The 21,461-nt window shown below is 35.2% G+C and overlaps 1 protein-coding gene across 1 annotated transcript; it reads left to right on the top strand.

Moving 5' to 3' along the window:
- The first annotated feature begins 16,130 nt into the window (after nt 1-16,130).
- Nucleotides 16,131-19,133, top strand: LOC131938236 (uncharacterized). The gene is made up of 7 exons (XM_059296158.1): nt 16,131-16,248; nt 16,475-16,536; nt 16,763-16,901; nt 17,195-17,256; nt 17,554-17,698; nt 18,287-18,502; nt 18,786-19,133. Exons 1-7 carry the CDS (start codon nt 16,203-16,205, stop codon nt 18,965-18,967), a joined length of 852 nt encoding a protein of 283 aa, XP_059152141.1. The 5' UTR covers nt 16,131-16,202; the 3' UTR covers nt 18,968-19,133.
- Nucleotides 19,134-21,461: the final 2,328 nt, after the last annotated feature.

Below are 21,461 nucleotides of genomic sequence, written 5' to 3'. Positions count from 1 at the left end.
GTGGTAAAGGGACAAGGGTGGAGTATCGTGGAGGGAGACGGGTGGAGGGTGGTAAGAGGGTGGAGGGTGGTAAGAGGGTGGAGGGTGGTAAGAGGGTGGAGGGTGGTAAGAGGGTGGAGGGTGGTAAGAGGGTGGAGGGTGGTAAGAGGGTGGAGGGTGGTAAGAGGGTGGAGGGTGGTAAGAGGGTGGAGGGAGGGGTGGAGTATGGACGGAGAAGGGTGGAGGTAGAAATGGTGAATGGAGGGTGGAAGGAGTCGGTGGAAGGGAAGGCGTGCACGAACAAATAACAATATCTTTATAGCTTACGTGGGGTATCTGAGCAATTTCTTTGATACTGCTGTAACAAGACCGGCGCCGTTCACACGTAGTAAACACCCCACAAGACAAGATCAAAGAGTCTCACCGTTATTTATGCATAATGCTATAAGAAGTGAACAACAAACAGCAACTGGACGCCAACAAATGTTTACATTAAAACAATTTATGCACCAATTTGTGAATAAATTATGGAACAATTTAAAAAGAAACCCAACAAGGGGTAGTTTATATATTTGTATTGTCGCCGTGCCTAAATAGGGGACGTCTTTTGAACGGGTTTGTATTCTTTAGCTACACACAGGTGTATAGAAATTATGTCATGCGTGGAAATGTAATTATATCTTATCTTGTTCTTGGCGTCGTGTTAATAATAGCCAGTCTAGGTGGGACAACACGCCACCGTTCATTTGAAGATAGAAGTGTTGTTGTGTAACATTGTCAGCCAGTTTTGCTATATTATGCCACAATGTATGCGGTTACGGGGCGCGAAATAACACCCTGTCGAGGCGCCAGAGGACGCCCTTGATTCGATTTATTAAGTCTAAGCAGTGGCGTCGCTAGGTCGGATGTCACCCGGTGCGGTACCTAATGGTGTTATCCCCCAAATTATATATATATATATATATATATATATATATATATATATATATATATATATATATATATATATATATATATATATATATATATATGCATAATACATTTGTAAGTCTTTGTATACGTATTTATATGAATTTAGTATCTTTTTTTTTATGTATTTAATTTTTTTAAAGCTAGACATTTTGGGCTGAACTTCGCCCTCATATTTTTTAATTCATAGGAACATGAGTAACCTAGCGACCAAATACTTTTTTTTACAATATTTGTTTCCGCTTGAAGCTCTTTACCTCGTATGGGTATACTAAATGTGTAATCAAATTATTATAACTTATTCAATTACAAAATATACAAGATTTAATGATCACACTGATTAAAGGCTTGAATTAATTGTTTAAAAAGTTTAGCTGACGAATTTATTTATCAATGGACTAATACATTACAAAAGTTGTAAGAAGAAAGTCTACCGCTCCCCCGAAAATTTTAAGTGTCCCCGGAGAAAAAAGTCTGGAAGAATCACTGGTTGTATTATTTTGTAACATGCACTTTTAAGTAGTAATTGAAAAACAAAATGTTTTTATTTAACGTATTACATATTGAAAAATATTTATGACAAAGATCAAAATCCGTGAAAAATATATACATTGATTTTAGCTACATATCATATATGCGCAGCCGACCCACTATGTTTCCAGTACATTTTCCAAAACCGGAAGTGGAACTTATTCTACTTTCAATTTTTCAAAAGCCTATAACTTGAGTACTGTTTCAGACAGATAAATGAAATTTTACATGTAAGTAAAATATCTAATTCTCTGCCTTCTGTCAAATTTTGTGTAATTTCCGTAGACCGGAAGTAGTAATTTACGCTATTTCCGATTTTTTTTTAAATTAAAAAGGTTCGGTAAATGCTATTATAAATCTTTTTGCGCTAAATACTTTCAAAATAAATTTTTATTTTTAGGAATTTTTTTCCTACATACCTGATGGTACTTATAAGTTCGAATATATTTGGACAGCTAAAATGTTACGAAAATGAATTGCGTTGAACTTATGCTTTAACTGGACCAAAAGAGATATAAAAACATATTGTTAAAAAAAAGTTCACACAGAAATTAATTGATTATCTTTTTACAAAAAGAAAATAAAGGTTTTCTGATCATTTATTTTTTTCCTTGTAGATTTTATTGCATTGGGTATTAAATTTAGAGTGTGAGTGTTTTTATTACATAGTAATTTATTTTTATTATTTTTTTTAAATAAACAAAAATTATCTTTTTATTTTCAATCGGGACACATGGTCGAGGTTTAATGGGAAGCAACTGGAATATTGTAAATATAATCAAAATTTATCTGAGCACAAAAATTACCACACGGTCAAAGGGAAACAACTGCAATAATTTTAAACATGATTAAAATTTATTTGGTTATTCCTCTTTGACTATAAAATAAGCAGAGCCTTATGTTTCACTTTAAACACACGAGACAGCATACTACGCCATGATTAATTATCTAGAACAATTAGGCATATAGATGTTACAATCAACTTTCATACATCAAAATCTAGATTTATTGTTTTAGCTGTATTGTAAACAATTTAAAAACTGCACATATTTTAATAAAAAAGCAATTAAAACACGATCAAAGGGAAAAAAATGCAATAATCTTAAACATGATCAAAATTTATTTGATTATCTCCCTTTGACTATAAAATAAGCAAAACTTTATTTTTCACTTAGATCACACGTTCGACACGTACTACGACATGATTAACAGAGTTTCCTTCAGGCATCTCCTTGGGGGGGGGGGGGGGGGGTGGGGTGGGGTGGGGAAGGGGGCTTTGCCCCGGAGAAAAAAGTCTTGAAGAAACACTGAAGATTAATTATCTAGAACAAGTAGGTAAAAATAGTGTAGAGTAACATTGTCTTGACCCCCTCTTCTCATACACACAGTTAAAAAAGTGCGAACCCCTTCAACCCCTAGGTGTGTGTTGTCATGCATGACGGACACCTAATTCATTAATATTGACCATAAGATATAAAGGTATTATGATTCTTTCTTTTTTTGCTCGTACATTTTGTAGTATTGGGTATTAAATTTAGTTTTTATATCACATATTATTTCTTGTTGTTGAAAATAGACAAATAAAAAAAATAATATAAATAATTAAATAATATAATAACAAAAACAAATTAGGAGCTAAACGTCTCCTATATCGAAAACGTGTGTATCTTGTATCTTTATAAGTAAAAATAACAGTAAAAATGTACTTGAATTAATAAGTGTAGGTTTAATACAATGTAGCATAACATTGCTTCGACCTCCTTTTTAAAAAAATTTAAAGTAAAAAAAAATATATAATACATATCTGAGAACATAGGTAGCAGTCAAAGGTAAGCAACTGCAGATATTCTAAAGATAAATATAATTTATTTGGCTACTCCTCTTTGGCCATAAAAAAAAAGTTTTCTTATTATAATTTGGCTTTTCGATTTCACTAAATTGTGTATCAAATAGTAATGGTTTGCTATATATATATATATATATATATATATATATATATATATATATATATATATATATATATATATATATAATTTTTTTTTTTTTAAATTTTTGATATTGAAAAAAACAACTTTTAAATATCAATACAAGACTTGGCGTACTATCAACGGGAAGCAACTGCAAAAATCAAAATTTATTTTGCTATTCAACTGGCATTTGTCGCATTCGGGCAGCCAGTGTCTATTCAGGAAAACGGCCTTCGGGTAAATGGCATTCGGGTAAATGGCATTCGGGCAACTGTCTTTCGGGAATTTGTCGTAGATCCGTCAAAGACATTACGCGATTTCTTAAAAAATGTGCATGTGCAAAGTTCGATAAAAATATTGAGATTGAGTTACAACTATTAAAGACCCTATTGACTATGGTTTTTTAAAACATCTCTTTGTGTTAATCATGTCCCATTATAAACATAAATAATTATCACTTGTATCTGCATGTTTTTTTTACAGTAAGTTCAGCGCAGTATAAGTAGCCTATGATCATTCAAAGCAAAATTGTATTACCTTTAAAGGTTACATTTTTTTTCATTACAACATGGTTGAAATGTAATTAAAGAAATAAAAAGTAATTATGTTAAAAATTTCTTATTTAAGTAGTGAGGTTATAAATTTTGCAAATGTATTTTTGAAGTTACATTTTGCATCAGCTGAGTGCTAAAAACTAGGCTGGTCTTACTACGCTTCAACGCATGCTCACTCGTCAAAGAGCGAAAAAAAAATCCTAGTCTAGAACAAAAAAAGGGGCGTGGTTTTGTCGTAGTGAGATATATAAATTCTTATTATAAGAATAACTATGAGATATTGTAAATATAGCTATAAGGATGAGATATTGGAGCTAATTTTTCTTGCATGTTGAAATTTTCTTCTTTTCTTCTTCTTCTTCATTCTTAATTATTAGTGTTGAAGGGGATCGAGATTTATCTGCCAGTGGGTTTGAACTCGAGATTTCTTCGCATTTATCAACCATTAGCTTTGGCCGACTCGACCACGCCTCCATCACAGTTAAGGATACGTGTCAACTGGTTATGCGCCATTGAGGCCATTGACTCCGATTTCAGCCTGCTTTTCTATTTGGATTTGCTTCCATAGCTTTTGTCCAACCAAGAACAAACTACAAGGCAGCAGCTGTTTGATTTTGGGGTCATGTTAAAATAAATATTAAATCTTAAATTTAAAAATAAATCAATTTCTAACGTGTTAAAGTAGTTTGATTGTGCATATTTGCTTTGGATTTAACAAATCTTGTTTTAATTAAGAAAAGAAGGAACCGTAAAACAGCTTATTCACACTCATGTATGCGAATATAGTAATTGACTAGACTTTCAAAACTTTTAATTTATACTTTATTAAAATTTCTTATTTAATTTCAGCTGTTTTGCCTGAATATTTGACCTAAATTTCTTTTAGTCAAAATAAACAATGTTCAAAATCTAAAAGTATAAACGAACACGCACACAATATGTGGGGCGTGTATTTTGGATCTTTGTCCTTTAGCTTAGATTTCAGTCTGCAAGAACAAAGTAGATTTTATTAAAACAAACTTGTTTTAAAAACGGGAAGACCGTTAAACTTCTAAAACTAAAGCAGACTTGTCAAACTTTCAATTTATATTTTATTAATTACTAAAATCAATTGTTTTTAGTATTAACTGAGCCGCATACTATCTGCTGCTATTGTCATCACCAGAAATCCAGTATGTTGGCAAGGTTTAGTCTCTAAGTTCCCTACAACCTCTTTCCTCTCGAGTGCGGAAAACACTGAAATCATTGATCATTATTTCAATTTGCCTAATAGTTTAAAGTTAATATTAAAGTAGTATTAAATGGTACGAGTCTTAGTTGCTATAGGTCTAATGAATATTATTATTGTGTATGCTTACATGCTTTAAGTTTTATGCACAATATTGGTATAAATTTATAGTCTATAGTATATAAGTATAAGCTATAGAGTATATAGGCCTAAATATAAAAGCAGCTTGAATAATGCTCATTAGCATGGATTCACTATAAACTATCAAGATAAACAAATATTTCAAATCAATTTAATTCTAACTAGTAATAGTAAATAGGCCTTTTTTTTTAAAGTATGTGGGCTTTTCACTTCAATGCACCACAATAGATACCACACATGATCAAGCTTGACCTCTGATCTAAAGATTTAATAATTGGGCCTAACAAACAGTGAAACTACAATAGAAATCATGTAAATTACTAATTTAGCCTTCTTACCTCCACTTCTCGCTCTGTAGATTCCTATTCTATTTCCTTTAAACTTTCTTTTTATGCATCCGTATGATTAGATTCTAGACTATATTCTAATAAACATGAAATAACTACTAACCAGAACACTAGATCTAAATTTCTAGATTCTGTGCAGTATGTATTAAACCTATAGGCCTAATATTTATTTTAAATTCCTATGCGATGTGTCGTGAACTGTAGGTTTCATGCTATTTTTTAATGGCGGAAATTAGTTTAAAATTTCGTTTCCTTCCCTTTGTTATTCTATTTATAGATTCAAAATGCTTCGAGTCGGATAAAAAAAAATAGGCTTATTATCCTTGAATTAGTCGGGTGATCTACCCAGGAAGTGCTGTTATAGCTATGAGTTACTCAGTGATCAGAACATTGACAGAAACAGAGATAGCCATTCGCAGTGGGAAGTGGGGAGGGGGAGGAAGGGAGCTAGTGTTTCTTTCAGACTTTTTTCCGGGGGGGGGGGGGCACTTGAAATTTTCGGAGGGGGGGGGGGGCGGACTAATTTTTTCGGAGGGGGGGGGGGGGGGGGTGGGTGTAAACGTTCTTGGGGTGTGGGGGTAGGAGATGCTGAGGTAAAAAACAATATTCAGTAAGATAGGCTCGCTAGTTAGAGCGATCTTTTTTGCTAATAAAATACATACATTTTCAAATTTTCTAAGACTATTGCTTTGTTCTCTTTTATGTCGTTAATTTGTGAGTTGTTTAAATAGCATACTAGAAATTGAAACGTGTTGGATGTGTGATATAGATCTAGTATTATCTTTCAAAAATAAGTTACAAAAAAGGTTTCAAAATTATATTCTAGGAAGGCTACTTCACAATGTCGACGGCTATTTTAGTAACATAAAAAAACCATATGCTTAAATATATCTCTAGGTAGATATATTGTGTGAGATTTCTCAAAAACAAACGCAAATTAATTTATTTTCGACTCGATTATTTCGTCTTTCTTTATAAAGCACTAATGTTCCTGACTATTATACACATATTATTTGCTGTTTTGTTTTTGCGATTTTATTCTATTTAAAAAATATAAGTATTTGAAGATTTACTGAAAAAAATGTCTTTTTCTGACTGTTATCTAAGATTATTCGAGAAAATTTAGGGGAGATCACTCCCGATTTATTCTTATTTAAAAAAAGAATAACACGGAACATATCAGTTAAAAAGTACTCTGATATCTTACTGAGTGTGCCACGTCTATATCTTATTGAGCAATGGTCTGTATAAACAATATGAGTCATACTAGACATCCTGCTTAGGTTAGAATTTAATTGAAGACTCAAAGGTAAGTCTGAAATCATGTGTTTATACAGTGTAGTAACTAAAAAAAAGCCACCCCCTCCCCCCACTCCTCCATCCAATATCATCTATTTAAACGAAACTCCATCCATTATTACCTACCTAAATTACACTCCATTCAACATCAACTATCTAACAAAACACTAAGATACGATACGATAGCAGAGAGATTCGTTGAAACATGAAGTGATGGCATTATAATAATAGCTTAGAACCTCCGTCAACAACAGAAGAACAGAAGAATCTAGGCTAAATATTGATGTTGTAAATACCACTTGCATTAATCAGAGTTTCAGTTTGATAACAATAGAAACAAAAGTTTGAGGCTAAGAAACAAAGGATTATCGAAACTTAACCAGTAATTTGTTCGATGACGTCATAGCTAAACGATTGTTATTTAAACTTGAGTTAAAATGTTTCTTTGTTATATGATACTAACTCTTTCCTTACTATTAACAATACACCACTTCAAATATAGGTAATTATGATGAAGTAAGATTTCTCCAACAATCGAATTCGAATTTTAAAACATCCAATTTTAGGTTTAATGTTGTAATAGCTGGTTTACGGTGTTATTTTGTGTACAATATTTTAACGTATAATTTAATTCGTTGTGAACATTTGTTTTGCATTTAGGAAAATAAATACAAGCTATAGAATATGAAACTTTCTTAGTGTAAATCATAATTTGTTTAGTTGAACACAGCAAAGGAGAATTCCTCATCATATAAATACTTCAACAGATCTTCTATTTCATCTAAATATTTGCATAAGGGAAACAACGTTTGTTAGACAATATTTCACCCGAGTTCATCATTTGACGTCATCATGCCAGGTGTCGACGCATCACGTGACCTGGCAGTGACCTTGTATTTCACGCTCTTCATGTCATCCCAGTGTCAGAGCCAACCCATCTGTGACGTAATTGACCTTCGACCTACCACGACCAACGGAACACTCGACTGTTTTGTTTCGACCCCGACAGTTCAACCTGGGCACGTGACGTCATCACTGCTGCAGACGCTAACCCAGGCCACATCGTCTGGCAAGATAATGACGTCATCTTCTGTCACATCTACTAAAGCCCTAACTAAGAAGCTCTTAGGAGATAATCCAGCATCTGTTGGATTTACAGGCCAGCTGATCAAGAAAACAGAGAGCCTGAATTTGATTATAGATAGCCTGATGCAGAAACAAAACAACCTGAAGCAGAAACCAGAGAAACTGAAGCAGAAACCAGACAATCTGCCAGACAATCTGAAGCAGAAACCAGACAATCTGAAGCAGAAACCAGACAATCTGAAGCAGAAACCAGACAATCTAAAGCAGAAACCAGACAATCTGAAGCAGAAACCAGACAAACTGAAGCAGAAACCAGACATCCTAAAGATCGCGAGCCCAGTTAGCCAACAAGCCATAAAAATGATTAGGGTGGAGCGGAACACAAACAATCCAAGTTTCAGCGTCAGCTTGTCTGTCAGACATCTATTGAGTTCTATAACAGAGGCTAACGTGGGAACACTTGTAGCGCAGAATGAAACCTTTCTTGGTGCACGTAATCAAATGACACAAGCAGCGGATAACGAGTCGGTACCAGAAGCGGAAAACGAAACGGAATCTGGAGCGGATTGTGAAACGGTACCTGGAGCAGATAAAGAAACGGAACGAAGCGCGTATAACGAAACGGTACCAGAAACGGATAGCGGAGCGGTACCAGGAGCGGATAACCCGACTGGTCTTAGAGTGGATGACGAGGCATATCTTGGAGCGGATAATCAACCCGACGTAACACCATATTTCAATACCACCGACAACACGATCCATCAAATATCCACAACCGTATCATCGCCTTACAGAAACATTCGTATATCCATGAAATGGGTCTCATCAGTTGTGTTAGATCCGGTTCTTGGCGTTCTGGGAGTTCTGGGTAATTTAATCAACTGCGCCGTTTTAAAACGGAGCGGATTCCAAAAACCTTCCAACGTTTTTTTATTTAACTTGGCCATCGCCGACGTCTGCGTGCTCCTAGGATCGTTCGATTTTTTCAAATTCTTGATCCAATTTCCGGACCACACCCCGCTTGGTAGTAATTACTTAGAGTACGCATGCGCGGACCAGGGATTTGCGGAGTTGACACTGCGCATGTCCACGACAATTGTCTACATTTCGTACAGCGGTATGAGCATCAGCAACTGTTTGTGTGTGGTCATCACCATTGAGAGACTTCTGGCTGTTTTCTTCCCTTTGAGGTTCGCTGTACTTCTCACTTCTCGCTGTGCCTGGCTCGTGTCCGTCTGTTTGCACGTCTTCTGGTTCTGCTACTTTGCCATGTTCTTCAAACTTTTTGTTTACATTTACATCAGCTCACCCGATGGCGTCACCTGCTTAGCTGCCTGGGACATACATTTCAACGACCTTGAATCCGACCTTGACACAGTTGTGTGCTGGCTCTCCAGCTACTTCCTGCTGCTGGTCATCTTGACCGGCTCGGCGGCCATTTTGGTGAAAATAACGGCCATGCAAAGAAAGCGTCGGACAATGACGTCATCGGTTTTTGTGTCTTCTCTACGAACGACGAAAACTTTGTTGACCGTATGTTTGGTTTTCGGGTTTACCCAAAGTATGCGGTTTCGTTTCGCCATCCCGCAGGCCGTTTTCGACGACCTTGACATTGAACTGATGTACAACACCCTTGTGCTGACAAGTTCATACGCCAACAGCGCCGTGAACTTCATCATCTACGTGACCTTGAACAAAAAGTTCAGGAGAATTTTACTGCGCATGTTGGGATGTGAAAAGGGAAAGAAATCTGAGTTGTTTTGTAATGGGAGGAAGTCGCCATTTAAATTTATGAAATGACAAAGATTAAAAGAGGGAACTGGGTGGTCGAGGGCTAGAACACACAGTTTTGAGCCTGAAAAGTGAAGGGTTCAGAAATGACTCGGGGTGACAGATAGGAGCCCAACGGAAACAAAACACACATGACACTGACTATGTGAGAGGGATAAATGTTCTATTCCACACGACTAGAAAACGACTTAACATGAAAAGTGATTTTTTTAAAGATTATAAAATGTTCATGTTATATTGCTTATGATGCCTTTTTTGAAAATTTCCTACCTTAAAAAACTAAACTTTTTCACAAATTTTATAAACTATTCCATTTTGGTTGAAAATAAGTTTTCTGGCAACTACAGTTTTAAACCACTTCTCAAGCCTACTCTCACTCCTCAATTGGTAAGGAAAGGGATACTACTCTTTAAAACATAACCTAAATAAAGGGTAGTTTTTTTAAAAAATTCACAAAACAATTTTTTTTTCAACAACAAAAATATTTTAAAAAAAAAGTAAATTAGGAACTCATTTAATAAAATATAAATGAAGTCTTTATTGCAATTAATTGATTAAAAATTAATTCATAACCACTGCGATGGCAAACGCGTTCGTCTTATTGGACGTGGCAAATCAAAGCACTTTTGCAACTCTGATAAGCGATTCAATTTTTTTAACGTTTAAGTACTTAAAAATGGATTAAATATCATGTCTATATCCCGAGTTGCCATCCCTCCTAGTGTTATATAAGAATTTTCGAAAAAGTTTAGGGGAGATCACTACCGGTTATTTTTTTTTGTTTTTAGCATGGTTACAATACTTTCTCTATACTTTGTATAAGAGAAAGTAAAAACAACCTATGCGCTATTTCGAATGCTAAAAATACAAAAAAAGGAAGTTTGCTTACCGTATCTTCTAACTGTAAAGTTGTAATTGTAATAAAAAGCGAAAAAAAAAATCAGCGTCGCAACGACACAATACACAGAAGTGGCTATGGCGACATCAGGAACTAGAAAAAGGAACATGTACATGTAACCATTTCTGTTAACTGTAAACACAACAAATTTACATACGTATAAAAGATAAAATAATTAAACAGTTCGGTACAACATTAAGATATACCTTTATAAAATGAAATTTGGTTTTAATAAAGTTAGCTTCAATGCATTATTAAATCCTCAATCAAATTATGCTATAACGTAAACTTTGTTTGCAATTCGCTTGAGGGATCATGAAAAAAACGTAGTTGTGCTAGTTTAGAAATTTTGAACATTTTCCAAACTAGAACAACAGCTACGTTCTATCCTTAAAGTGTGAAGCATAAAGACAATGATTAAAAGCTGACATATTGACCGTCATAAGAATTTATTTTACTAGTTCAAAAATATTTCTATTGAGCTTTTATTATTATTGATAAAGGTAGTTTAATTTTCTTATTTAATTTCGTCGAACAGAGGAGATAATACATATAAAATGTAACGTTAAAAGGTTGTTCGATAACTGTTGTTTTGTGATATTAAGATTGTTGTGGTATACGGTTATCTATATATATAATTCTCTTCTGGGATCAGAAAACAAGCTGCAAGCGCGCCTTTGCAGTCCCCTCTCTTCCTCTCTATCACTACCATCCCCACCCCACCCCCACATGATCTGGTGAGCGGTGTTCACTCTGTTTACATTTTACAATCACAGAGACGGGTTTGGTGACGGCTATTAGGGGCAGATAATTTAGTTTGAAACGATTTTAAACTTAGAGGAGGTAACTAAGAGGAGGCTGCTTTCACGTGGGGGGGGGGGGGGGGGGTAGTGTTTTTAAGCAAATATTTTCAATGGCAGCATTGGTACTGTCGAATTCACAAATTATAAATACTGAAAAGTAGAAAAAAAAAACAACTAAATAGCGGCGTATGATACGCAGCGGGTCGGCTCGTAATATTAAAAACTGTCGCTAATTTTCGTTTAACGGTTTTTAAAGATGTGTGTTTTTAACACGCTTCAAACGAATAACTTACACTATCTTTCTTTTAAAAAATAAAAGAAAGTTTTAAAATTGTATCTAATAAAGATGTACATGATATATTGATATGAGAAACAATGTTAGTTTTTTCGTCTATTTTAATTTTATTTTTAGTAAATAAAGATTAACGCTTTCAAAACAAGACTTCAGAGAAATATGTGAGCATTGTGCAGTATAAGTTCTCCAAGCAGAATGGCCATCAGGTTATATATAGCACGATTTGAACTATTTATCCCAGTGGCAACTGACTTGAAATCATAAACAACTGATCAAGAAACATATGATATATTTCTAGGAATTTAGGAGGTTTTCCATTATAAATAAACTGCGATTTGAAAAAAGAACACCAACGCTTACAAAAACAGATGAATACAAATGTAAGCCCTGCTAGGGGGGGGGGGGGGGGATACCTTAAAATCTATCTAACTGTCCGGGTCAGGGCAACCGTGGTGAAACCCACGGTGGTTATATCTTATCCTTAGTCTAAATAAAATACTAAAATAAAACAAAAAAACTTTAACAATAATATAAAATTTATTTAACAAAATATGGAACCAAAAGTTATTATAAAAAACTAGAATCTAGATCTAGACAAAATAAAACACTCAAGACATACAAAACAAACAGAACTCAACGAAACAAAACACCCAATTTCGGACCACCGTCCTAGAAAGAGGAAAAATAGACAAATCAATTCAAAATGTAAAAACAGTTATACACAAGGCACTAAGAAGTTGACACAATTGAAAATAAATGGATATTGTACAAAATGAACTTTCAAATGAAAGTAGTACAAAGAACACACTTAAACGTAAATATCAGGTTACTGAGCATAAAACTACTAGTTCAATGCACACAATAATCAGCCTCAACAAGAGGTTCTCATAAAATATGTAAGTAAAATCTAGAGATAGATTCTAGATTCTCTAGATCCATGACTAAAATCTAAACCCAAACCACCATATTACCACGTGGTCTAGATACATCAACCATTGAGATTTCTTAAAGTCGAAGTGACTAAATAGTATGTAGTCACTTCGTATATAAAATAAGAAAACCATTAAAAGGAAACCATAATAAAACAGTATAAAAATAGCTCTACTTTACCATACACCACATACATGTGATACAGAAACACTTCAACACACAGGCCTCGACATTCCCACTGAATGTCCCTCCCTGTCCACACACCAACAGACAGACTCGAACCAGCCTAAAATCGACTTCCACACACCTCACACACTACACGTAAACAAATAGTCCCTAATTCACGGATAACAAACCAAACGCCACGAAACATGCAACAGAATTATATAAAAAGACACTTAATATAAACAATGACAACAATATAAACGAAATATATACAAACTAGCTATAAACAGGGACATAAACAGTGAGACAGCGGCACCAGAATACGGGACTACACAACTAAAAACTACGAACAATTTACGACATGAAACGAAACGATACATTCGCCTTCTAAGTTACAAATAATAATAATACACTCCAGCCGCTCACACAAACATTAATGTTTAAGATAGAAAATATAGTTAGGATTTAAAAGGCAAAATAGAGAAGGTTAGGTTGACAGCGAAAAGTATCACTTTAAATAATAAATAGGAGAGATTTTAATGTTTGAAATACAAAAAAAAAAAATGAAGAATATAGGCATATATATATATATATATATATATATATATATATATATATATATATATATATATATATATATATATATATATTCTTCATCTAGTTTTGTACCTCAAACATTCTATTCTTCTTCATCTCCTATATAATTATTGAGAGAGAAATAGACTTTTTATGGCCTGGAAATAAAACTATCGTCTATGAGGGCTCTGATACCAATATCTGGGAACCACTGAACTACCCAGTGACAATTATTTTCACCACTCCACGCATGTCAGACTGTGGTAATTATGTTGACGCGGTTCGCTTCAGTGATTCCGCCTACACCGCGGCTTTGTAAGACGTCTAATATATTCCCGGGAACAAGTGAACGAGTGAATGCTCGGGAACAAAAAAAATTGTCTGACAGAAACTGTTATATGACGCCAGGCCTCGCCTCGCTAGTCAAGCACAAAAGCGTCTCAGTGCCTGTGGAACTTGTGTCTATTTCTTTTTGTAAATTGAGAAACGTGAATGGCCTGTTTTTCTTCGAGTTATTCAAATGTAAATCAGTCTGTCGTATCTTTAACGTCTGGTCGTATCTTTAACGTCTGCCGTATAGACATGGCCGACGTCTCGATCGTAAAAAACATGCTATATGATCTCGTTGGGTAGAATCATAGTGTGAATTCCACAATGAAACGAGTACTGGTGTGGGTATTAAAGCAATAAAATTTAAGCAAGTAATCAATATGTGTGTGTATGTATGTGAGTGTCTGTATGCAGAGGCGTAGCGAGGGGGGGGGGGGGGGCGGGGGTGCGGACCGCACCGAGTGACACCATTTAGGGGGATGACAGCAAGGCAAAAAATAGCAAAATATATAGAGAAAAATTATAATTCCACTTAATTAAGTGATTAATTCGAGTGTTGAATAGTCTTTTAAAAGGTGCAAATCGTTTGAGGAGGGGGTGGGGAAGGGGGGGGGGATGCAAATCGAAAGTTTGATGGGGGTACAAATAAATCGAAAATTGAAAGTTTGGCCCCGGGAAGGGTCGCTACGCCTCTGGGGGTGACACCATTAAGTGCCGCACCGGGTAACACCCGACCTCGCTACGCCACTGTCTGTATGAGTGTGTTTGTCAGTTGTCTGGGTGTAACTGTGTGTATGTATGTGTGTCTGTTTAACAATCTGTATCTGTGTGCCTGTGTATGTGTATCTATGTGATTGATTGTGTATTTGTCTGTGTTTGTCTGTGTGTGTGTGCGGCTTTTTGCTTATCATTGTGTCTATGTGTATCTTGATATGTGTGTCCGAATGAGTGTTTCTGTGTTTAGTGTATGTCTACTTGTGTGTTTGCGTCTATGTCACTCTGAATATGTGTGCCTTTGTTTTTCTATATTTACATGTCTGTGTGTATTTATATATTTAACCGACGAGCCATAAAGAAAAAAATGATATATGGTGTATGACAGACGAGTGCAGTCAAGCACGACACAATTGCACTCTTACACTGTTTCACTGAGCTCAGCAAGCAGCACTGAAGCAGGGTATAATGTTACAGCAGTTTCAAGGTTTTTAATATGAAAATAATTTCAGCTGAACCTAAAATACCGTCCTCTGCGCCATCTAGCTTGTGCGGTAGTTCTCGCAGCTAGTTGGTCCTGTAGGGTAGAGGACAGTCACTGTGGTAGGTGTGGTAGTTTGATGTCCTGTAGGGTAGAGGACAATCACTGTGGTAGTTGTGGTAGCTAGTTTGATGTCCTGTACGGTAGAGGACTGTCATTGTGGTAGTTGTGGTAGCTAGTTTCATGTCCTGTAGGGCTGATGACAGTCACTGTGGTAGTTGTGGTAGCTAGTTTGATGTCCTGTAGGGTAGAGGACAGTCACTGTGGTAGTTGTGGTAGCTAGTTTGATGTCCTGTAGGGTAGAGGACAGTCACTGTGGTAGTTGTGGTAGCTAGTTTGATGTCCTGTAGGGTATACGACAATCACTGTGGTAGTTGTGGTAGCTAGTTTGATGTCCTGTAGTGTATAGGACAATCACTGTGGTAGTTGTGGTAACAAGTTTGATGTCCCGTAGCGCTGAGGACAATAACTGTGACTGTTGTGGTAGCTAGTTTGATGTCCTGTAGGGTAGAGGACTGTCACTGTGGTAGTTGTGGTAGCAAGTTTTTATTTCCTATAGGGTTGAAGACGGTCACTGTAGTAGTTCAACACGGTTTCATCTGCCTTGTTTCCCCACAAAACTAAACATAACCTACTATATGGAGACAATTTAAAGTTTAAGTAAAAAGACAAAATAAATTTTTACTTTAGAACTAATCAGTTGTGCTTAATTACCATCTCAGTACTTCAAATGAAATTGTGTTACCTTGGCTTAAAATTTGATCTAAGAAATAAACAACATGGACTTCTCATACTTCGATAGCCAACAAAAATAATTTAGTAACAAAAGTGCAAATGCCATTAAAATCGCTATTCGGTCTAATATCTTGAGAACCTTTGAAAGCAGTTCCTTACAAAAACCCACTCAGACATTGACGCATGAATTAACAGCAAAGAGTCCTTATAGAAACTGTATCTTGATGAAGCACACACGTCTCTGTGCGTATGGGTTGGACAGCCTTATAATGGCTTCACTATGAGGTAGCTCATACACACTTTGTGTTTGTGTTTTTTGTAGGATGAGACTGTACATTTTTATATTGTTTTTTCCCTCTTCTCTATTAGGTAGGTAATTTTAGTTTAAGGTTAAGTAATTATACAAGTTTAAAGTAACGATTGCATGATTATACAGTTAAGTTAATTATACAAAGGGGTAAGTAATTATACTGAAATATATACAAATAAAAATATACTATTATATATATATATATATATATATATATATATATATATATATATATATATATTACTTATAAAAATATATTTCTGTATGTATTTATATATTGTACAGCAAGGAACTGTTCATTTTACCCTACCTATGAGTTAACTGAAAGTAGTTCAACCACTAACCAGGTAAATAAAACAAATCTTAGGCAAACAGTTCAAACTATTGTTTACACACAGCGAACTATGTATCTATCCTATTTGTTTCCAAACCAGCGTTAGTTGTTTCAAACGTGTCCGTGCAGTTATACCGAATGTTGTTTCATATTAACACTTTATTTTTAATATGCTTTAATGAAATTAAAAATATATTTGTGATTACTTTTCATAAGATAAACAATCTATTTGTTCTCAGGCCTGCTTTGAAGCCTGCACGTCCGACCCAAAATGCTTGCTTTACATCTTCAATGACGGCGGGTGTAAGCTAGCAATTTTAACGGGCGATGCCCTGGACCCCAACACTAACTCCACGGGACGTGTCGTATGTGACTGCCGTGAGTGGTTCTTGTTATATGTACAACAGTGATTCTAGGGGGTCAAGACGTCCCCACGGCAGCTGATGACGGCACAGACAAACATAATTTCTTTCTTTCTATTTATTTTATTCACTTTTGGGTATAATATCCTTTCTGGTGGTATTTGTGACACGACAAAATACCTGAGATGTTTTCATAAATTAGTTTTTCATTATATATATATATATATATATATATATATATATATATATATATATATATATATATATATATATATATATATATATATATATATATATATATATTTCTAGGGAGACAGTGTTCAGTCATAGAGCATCTTGGTGCATTTACCACAGGATCAAACACTTCTCAGGTATAATTCATTTCAACTGTTTAAAGCAGATGTAATAAATCAATTCTATCACGCAGATTGAAATTTGCTTCAACAAAATAAGTTGAAAACCATTATAAAAGTATTACAGTGCTTATCGTAGAGCATGTTATCGCAGTACTTTGAACCCAGTGTTACAAAATATAGACACACATGCACACAGACACACATAAACACACACACACACACACACACACATATATATATATATATATATATATATATATATATATATATATATATATATATATATATATATATATATATATAATATCACAGGCCTGTTATACAGACTGCACATCCAACCCAAAATGTACTGGGTTTAGCTTTGTTGGGGGTAACTGCACGGTTCGTATTTTAGATGGGCCTGACATAGACACCACCAACAATCAGTCAACAAGAGGTTATGTCTTCTGCGATTGTGGTGAGTACATTTAAGATGTTTACTGTAAGTCCGGTGAGTGAATTTGTGTTATGTTTATTGTAATTGCGGTGGGTGATCTTGTTTTATGTTTACTGTAATTGTATTGAGTGAATTTGTGATATGTTTACTGTTATTGTAGCGAGTAATTTTGTTTTATTTTCTGCGATTATAGTGAATTAACTGCAGTTGTTAGTAAATGTGTGATTCAGTGCAGTATGCTTTATCTCTTCGTATTACTTTATTACACTTGTCTAAGTCTAAATGTTTTAGAAAATGCTTGCTTCGGTTATGACTATAATATATTTGTTATAGTTTTAATTAAATCTTAGTATAATATAATTTTATTACCTTTTTCCTTTTATTATGAGAGTGAATGGTAGAGCTTTTGGCTGCTAGCCCGTAGATCTCGAGTTCGGATCCACCCAGGTCTGATGGCTAACTGAGTTAAGTTGGGGAGAATAGATGCGGTTAGGTATAGTTCTGGCCACACTCTGCCTTCACATAAACAGGTGAACTCTACTTCATCTGCTAAATAGACCGCAAGGTTCGAAGGTGTATCTTTTTTACATTTTAAATACCCGACACCAGATAAAACAACGACATCTGCTACAACCGAACCCACAACAACAACACGAGCCCCAGCCCAGCGCTACTATGACTGCCACAGCTGTACCAGCGGCTGCAGCAGCAAGAAACAGAACTACCTGTGTCCTGCCAATGGGAAAATAAAGACTGGGACCAACACACGTTTTGTCAGGTGTAAGGGACCCTGCATGTCTACTGTCAAGCGAAAATTCTATCCAGGTGCTCAGTGCTATTTATATGTCTATTTCCTTATCAAAAACATATATTGTTATGGTTACTACTTACCACTAAGATAAAAATAAAAGCTAAACATAATTGATTTTGTTTTATAATTAAATATTTTAATTTTAAATGCACATAAATAAATTAATGATTTTACTTAAGGTATCTAGAGTAAGATCTTTCAATTAACAATGGAAAAGAAAAACATATTATATACATTAAGGAGAAAAAATTAAAAATTCAATGACTTTTTATAACCAGAACATGGTAATCATTCCAGATGTGGTCCGTGGATGTTCAGACGGCAAGTTCCCAGGTCTACGTATCCCAGCCAATGGATGCCTGACTCACAAGAAGGAAGTCACGTGCTTTTGTACTGGTGACCGCTGTAACACCAGAAACATGGTGCAGGAGCAGAGCAGGATGGGAGATGCATGGTGGATGGGGCGTAGACACAACTAATAACATGATGTTGACATGATGTAGACATTGGCAAATGACAAAACGTAGAACGCACTAAATGACACTATATAGACATTGGTAAACGACATGACCTGGCCACAAGTAAATGATTGTGGCCAGAATATCTTTATATTTTTGACACTATTAGACCTTTTAAAAAAGGTTTATTTCACTGACTACGATAATCAAACTTGGTGTAAGAGGTTGGTCCCAACAACATTTTTCAGATGGCTTGAAATTTAAAGACTGTGTAAATAAAACGTTTGCTATTGGTAAACGGTTAACTAATGTATTTTTAAAAAAATATTTGACCTACTCTATGCTAAATCTACATCAGTAAAACTGCTTAAAAATGATATACATGTAGGCAGAAGAACTGATAAGGTTTGTTGTACAAAATGCCCTACAGGAACCCGAAATCAAAGTGTGCAAGAGTTTCATTTTGGTTGGGAAGGAAATAATTATTGTTTTCATGAAAATAAAATTTTTTTTTTAAGTTAAATAAAATGTTCTATTGGATACAGTTTTATTTTCACTTAACTCGATTTTACAAGTTGCTTTTTATCCTCTATCTATTGTGCTTTTGTCGTCCTTAATGTGATAGGAAAGGTTATTGACTTCGTCAAATATATATTCACATTAATTCACGGGATGCAGCTAGTATATATATAAATAAATAAATAAATAAATAAATATATATATATATATATATATATATATATATATATATATATATATATATATATATGTGTGTGTGTGTGTGAATCACATATATTTGTGTATGTGTGTGTTTTGAGGCGCCTTAGTCTAACAGAGTATTGGCCTACTGCACATTGCCAGATTCTCTTCTAGTATCAAGCCGCCCCCCTCTCTCTCACTTTGCTGATAAACCCAAGATAGAGGAGGTTACCTGTGTAGCACGGAATAGTCAGTGTCACAGAAGCGGTAGACAGGAAATCAAAGTCGATATTCCTATCACCCAAGGGACTTCACTCATTATAGGATTCAGAATTTATTTCTCCAGGGTAGCAAAACCCTGCTTACGAGCCTTATCTGGCGCGGGTTTGAACTCTGGATGGGGTGGGGGAAGGACACACATACACATATACACACGCAACACACTCCCACCCACACCCTCCCACGCATCCACACTTCACGCACAACCAACCACCCAACAACCCAACCCACCAAGCAACCCACCCACACCCACAACCACAACGACCCACACCTATATACACACCCACCCACACACCCAAAACCCACACATACCCACAGCCACACCATCTCACGTCCACATACTCTCACATCCACTACCATATCCATCCATCCAGCCACACACACACACACAAACCCACACCCACAACTCTCACACACACCACCCACACTTACACACCCGCCCACACCCAAACCCACAACGACACACCTACACACACAAACCCACCCACATCCACACCTCAAACCAACACCAACCTACCCCCTTCAAGCATACTCATCCCTCCCAATCACTTACACACCCACACACAATACGCACACAGCCAACCCCACACATACGCTCACCGATACCAGCACACACAGTTATATACACACACCTACACGCATACCCACATGTCGCACACAAACACCCAAATACGCTCACACATACAAACAACTACACACAAACATTTATGAACCACTCACAAAAACCCACCCAAACAAACACAAACACATACACACATATAAATAGACATGTAACCTACAAGATGTTCTTGTTTGTTTTAACACAGAATATTAGCAATATACAAAAGTTAGTAGTTCTTGAGAATATGAATCATGCGTCTTATAACCCAAACTATTTAATATTCTTTTTAATCTTTTAAGATACAACCTTTTTAACTTTCAGACACGGTTGACCGACCATGTGAAAATATGTAAGCAATTAAAACGCAGAAGTTTTCAGTCACAGTACACCTACTAGATGATCCTGTCAGCATGTTAAAACGCAAACGTTTTTATTTCAATGTCATTTGATTGTGTTGGGTAGTAACTGACAGTATGTTCTTGCAAAGCAAATGAACAAAAATAAAAAAAATAAAAAATAAAAAACAACGTTAAAATATCTAAGTTGAGAACGATAAAATAATTTAATATGAACAACTTTTCAATTTTTCGCAGACAGCAGATAAATAGTTCTACACAATTTTTAATATTAATTGTTGTTTTTAAAAATAAATAAAGTAAAAAAAAAGTTCTGTTGAAAGTTCTACTACGCATTAACAAGAACGTGAGGCAATGACAAGATGAAACGAGTCAAGTTTTTGAAATGCAGATTTTAATTTATAAGCGACTTCTAAACTAATATTTACAAAAAAAATTGTAATCAACTTTTAGAGTTATACATTGAATTAGAGGTGTAACTTGTAATCTTAAATACAAATTCAATTATTTTTACTTAGGATTTTAACCAATGTAAAGCATAGAACAAAATGGTCCTTTTTACTTTCTAGTGTGCAGAGTA

The sequence above is a fragment of the Physella acuta genome, unplaced genomic scaffold (genome assembly GCF_028476545.2).
Source record: "Physella acuta isolate Inbredline_101_S28 unplaced genomic scaffold, ASM2847654v3 ptg000239l, whole genome shotgun sequence".
Lineage (NCBI taxonomy): Eukaryota > Metazoa > Mollusca > Gastropoda > Physidae > Physella > Physella acuta.
Note: the sequence above shows the minus strand (reverse complement) of the source record. Positions and strands in the feature narration are given on the sequence as shown.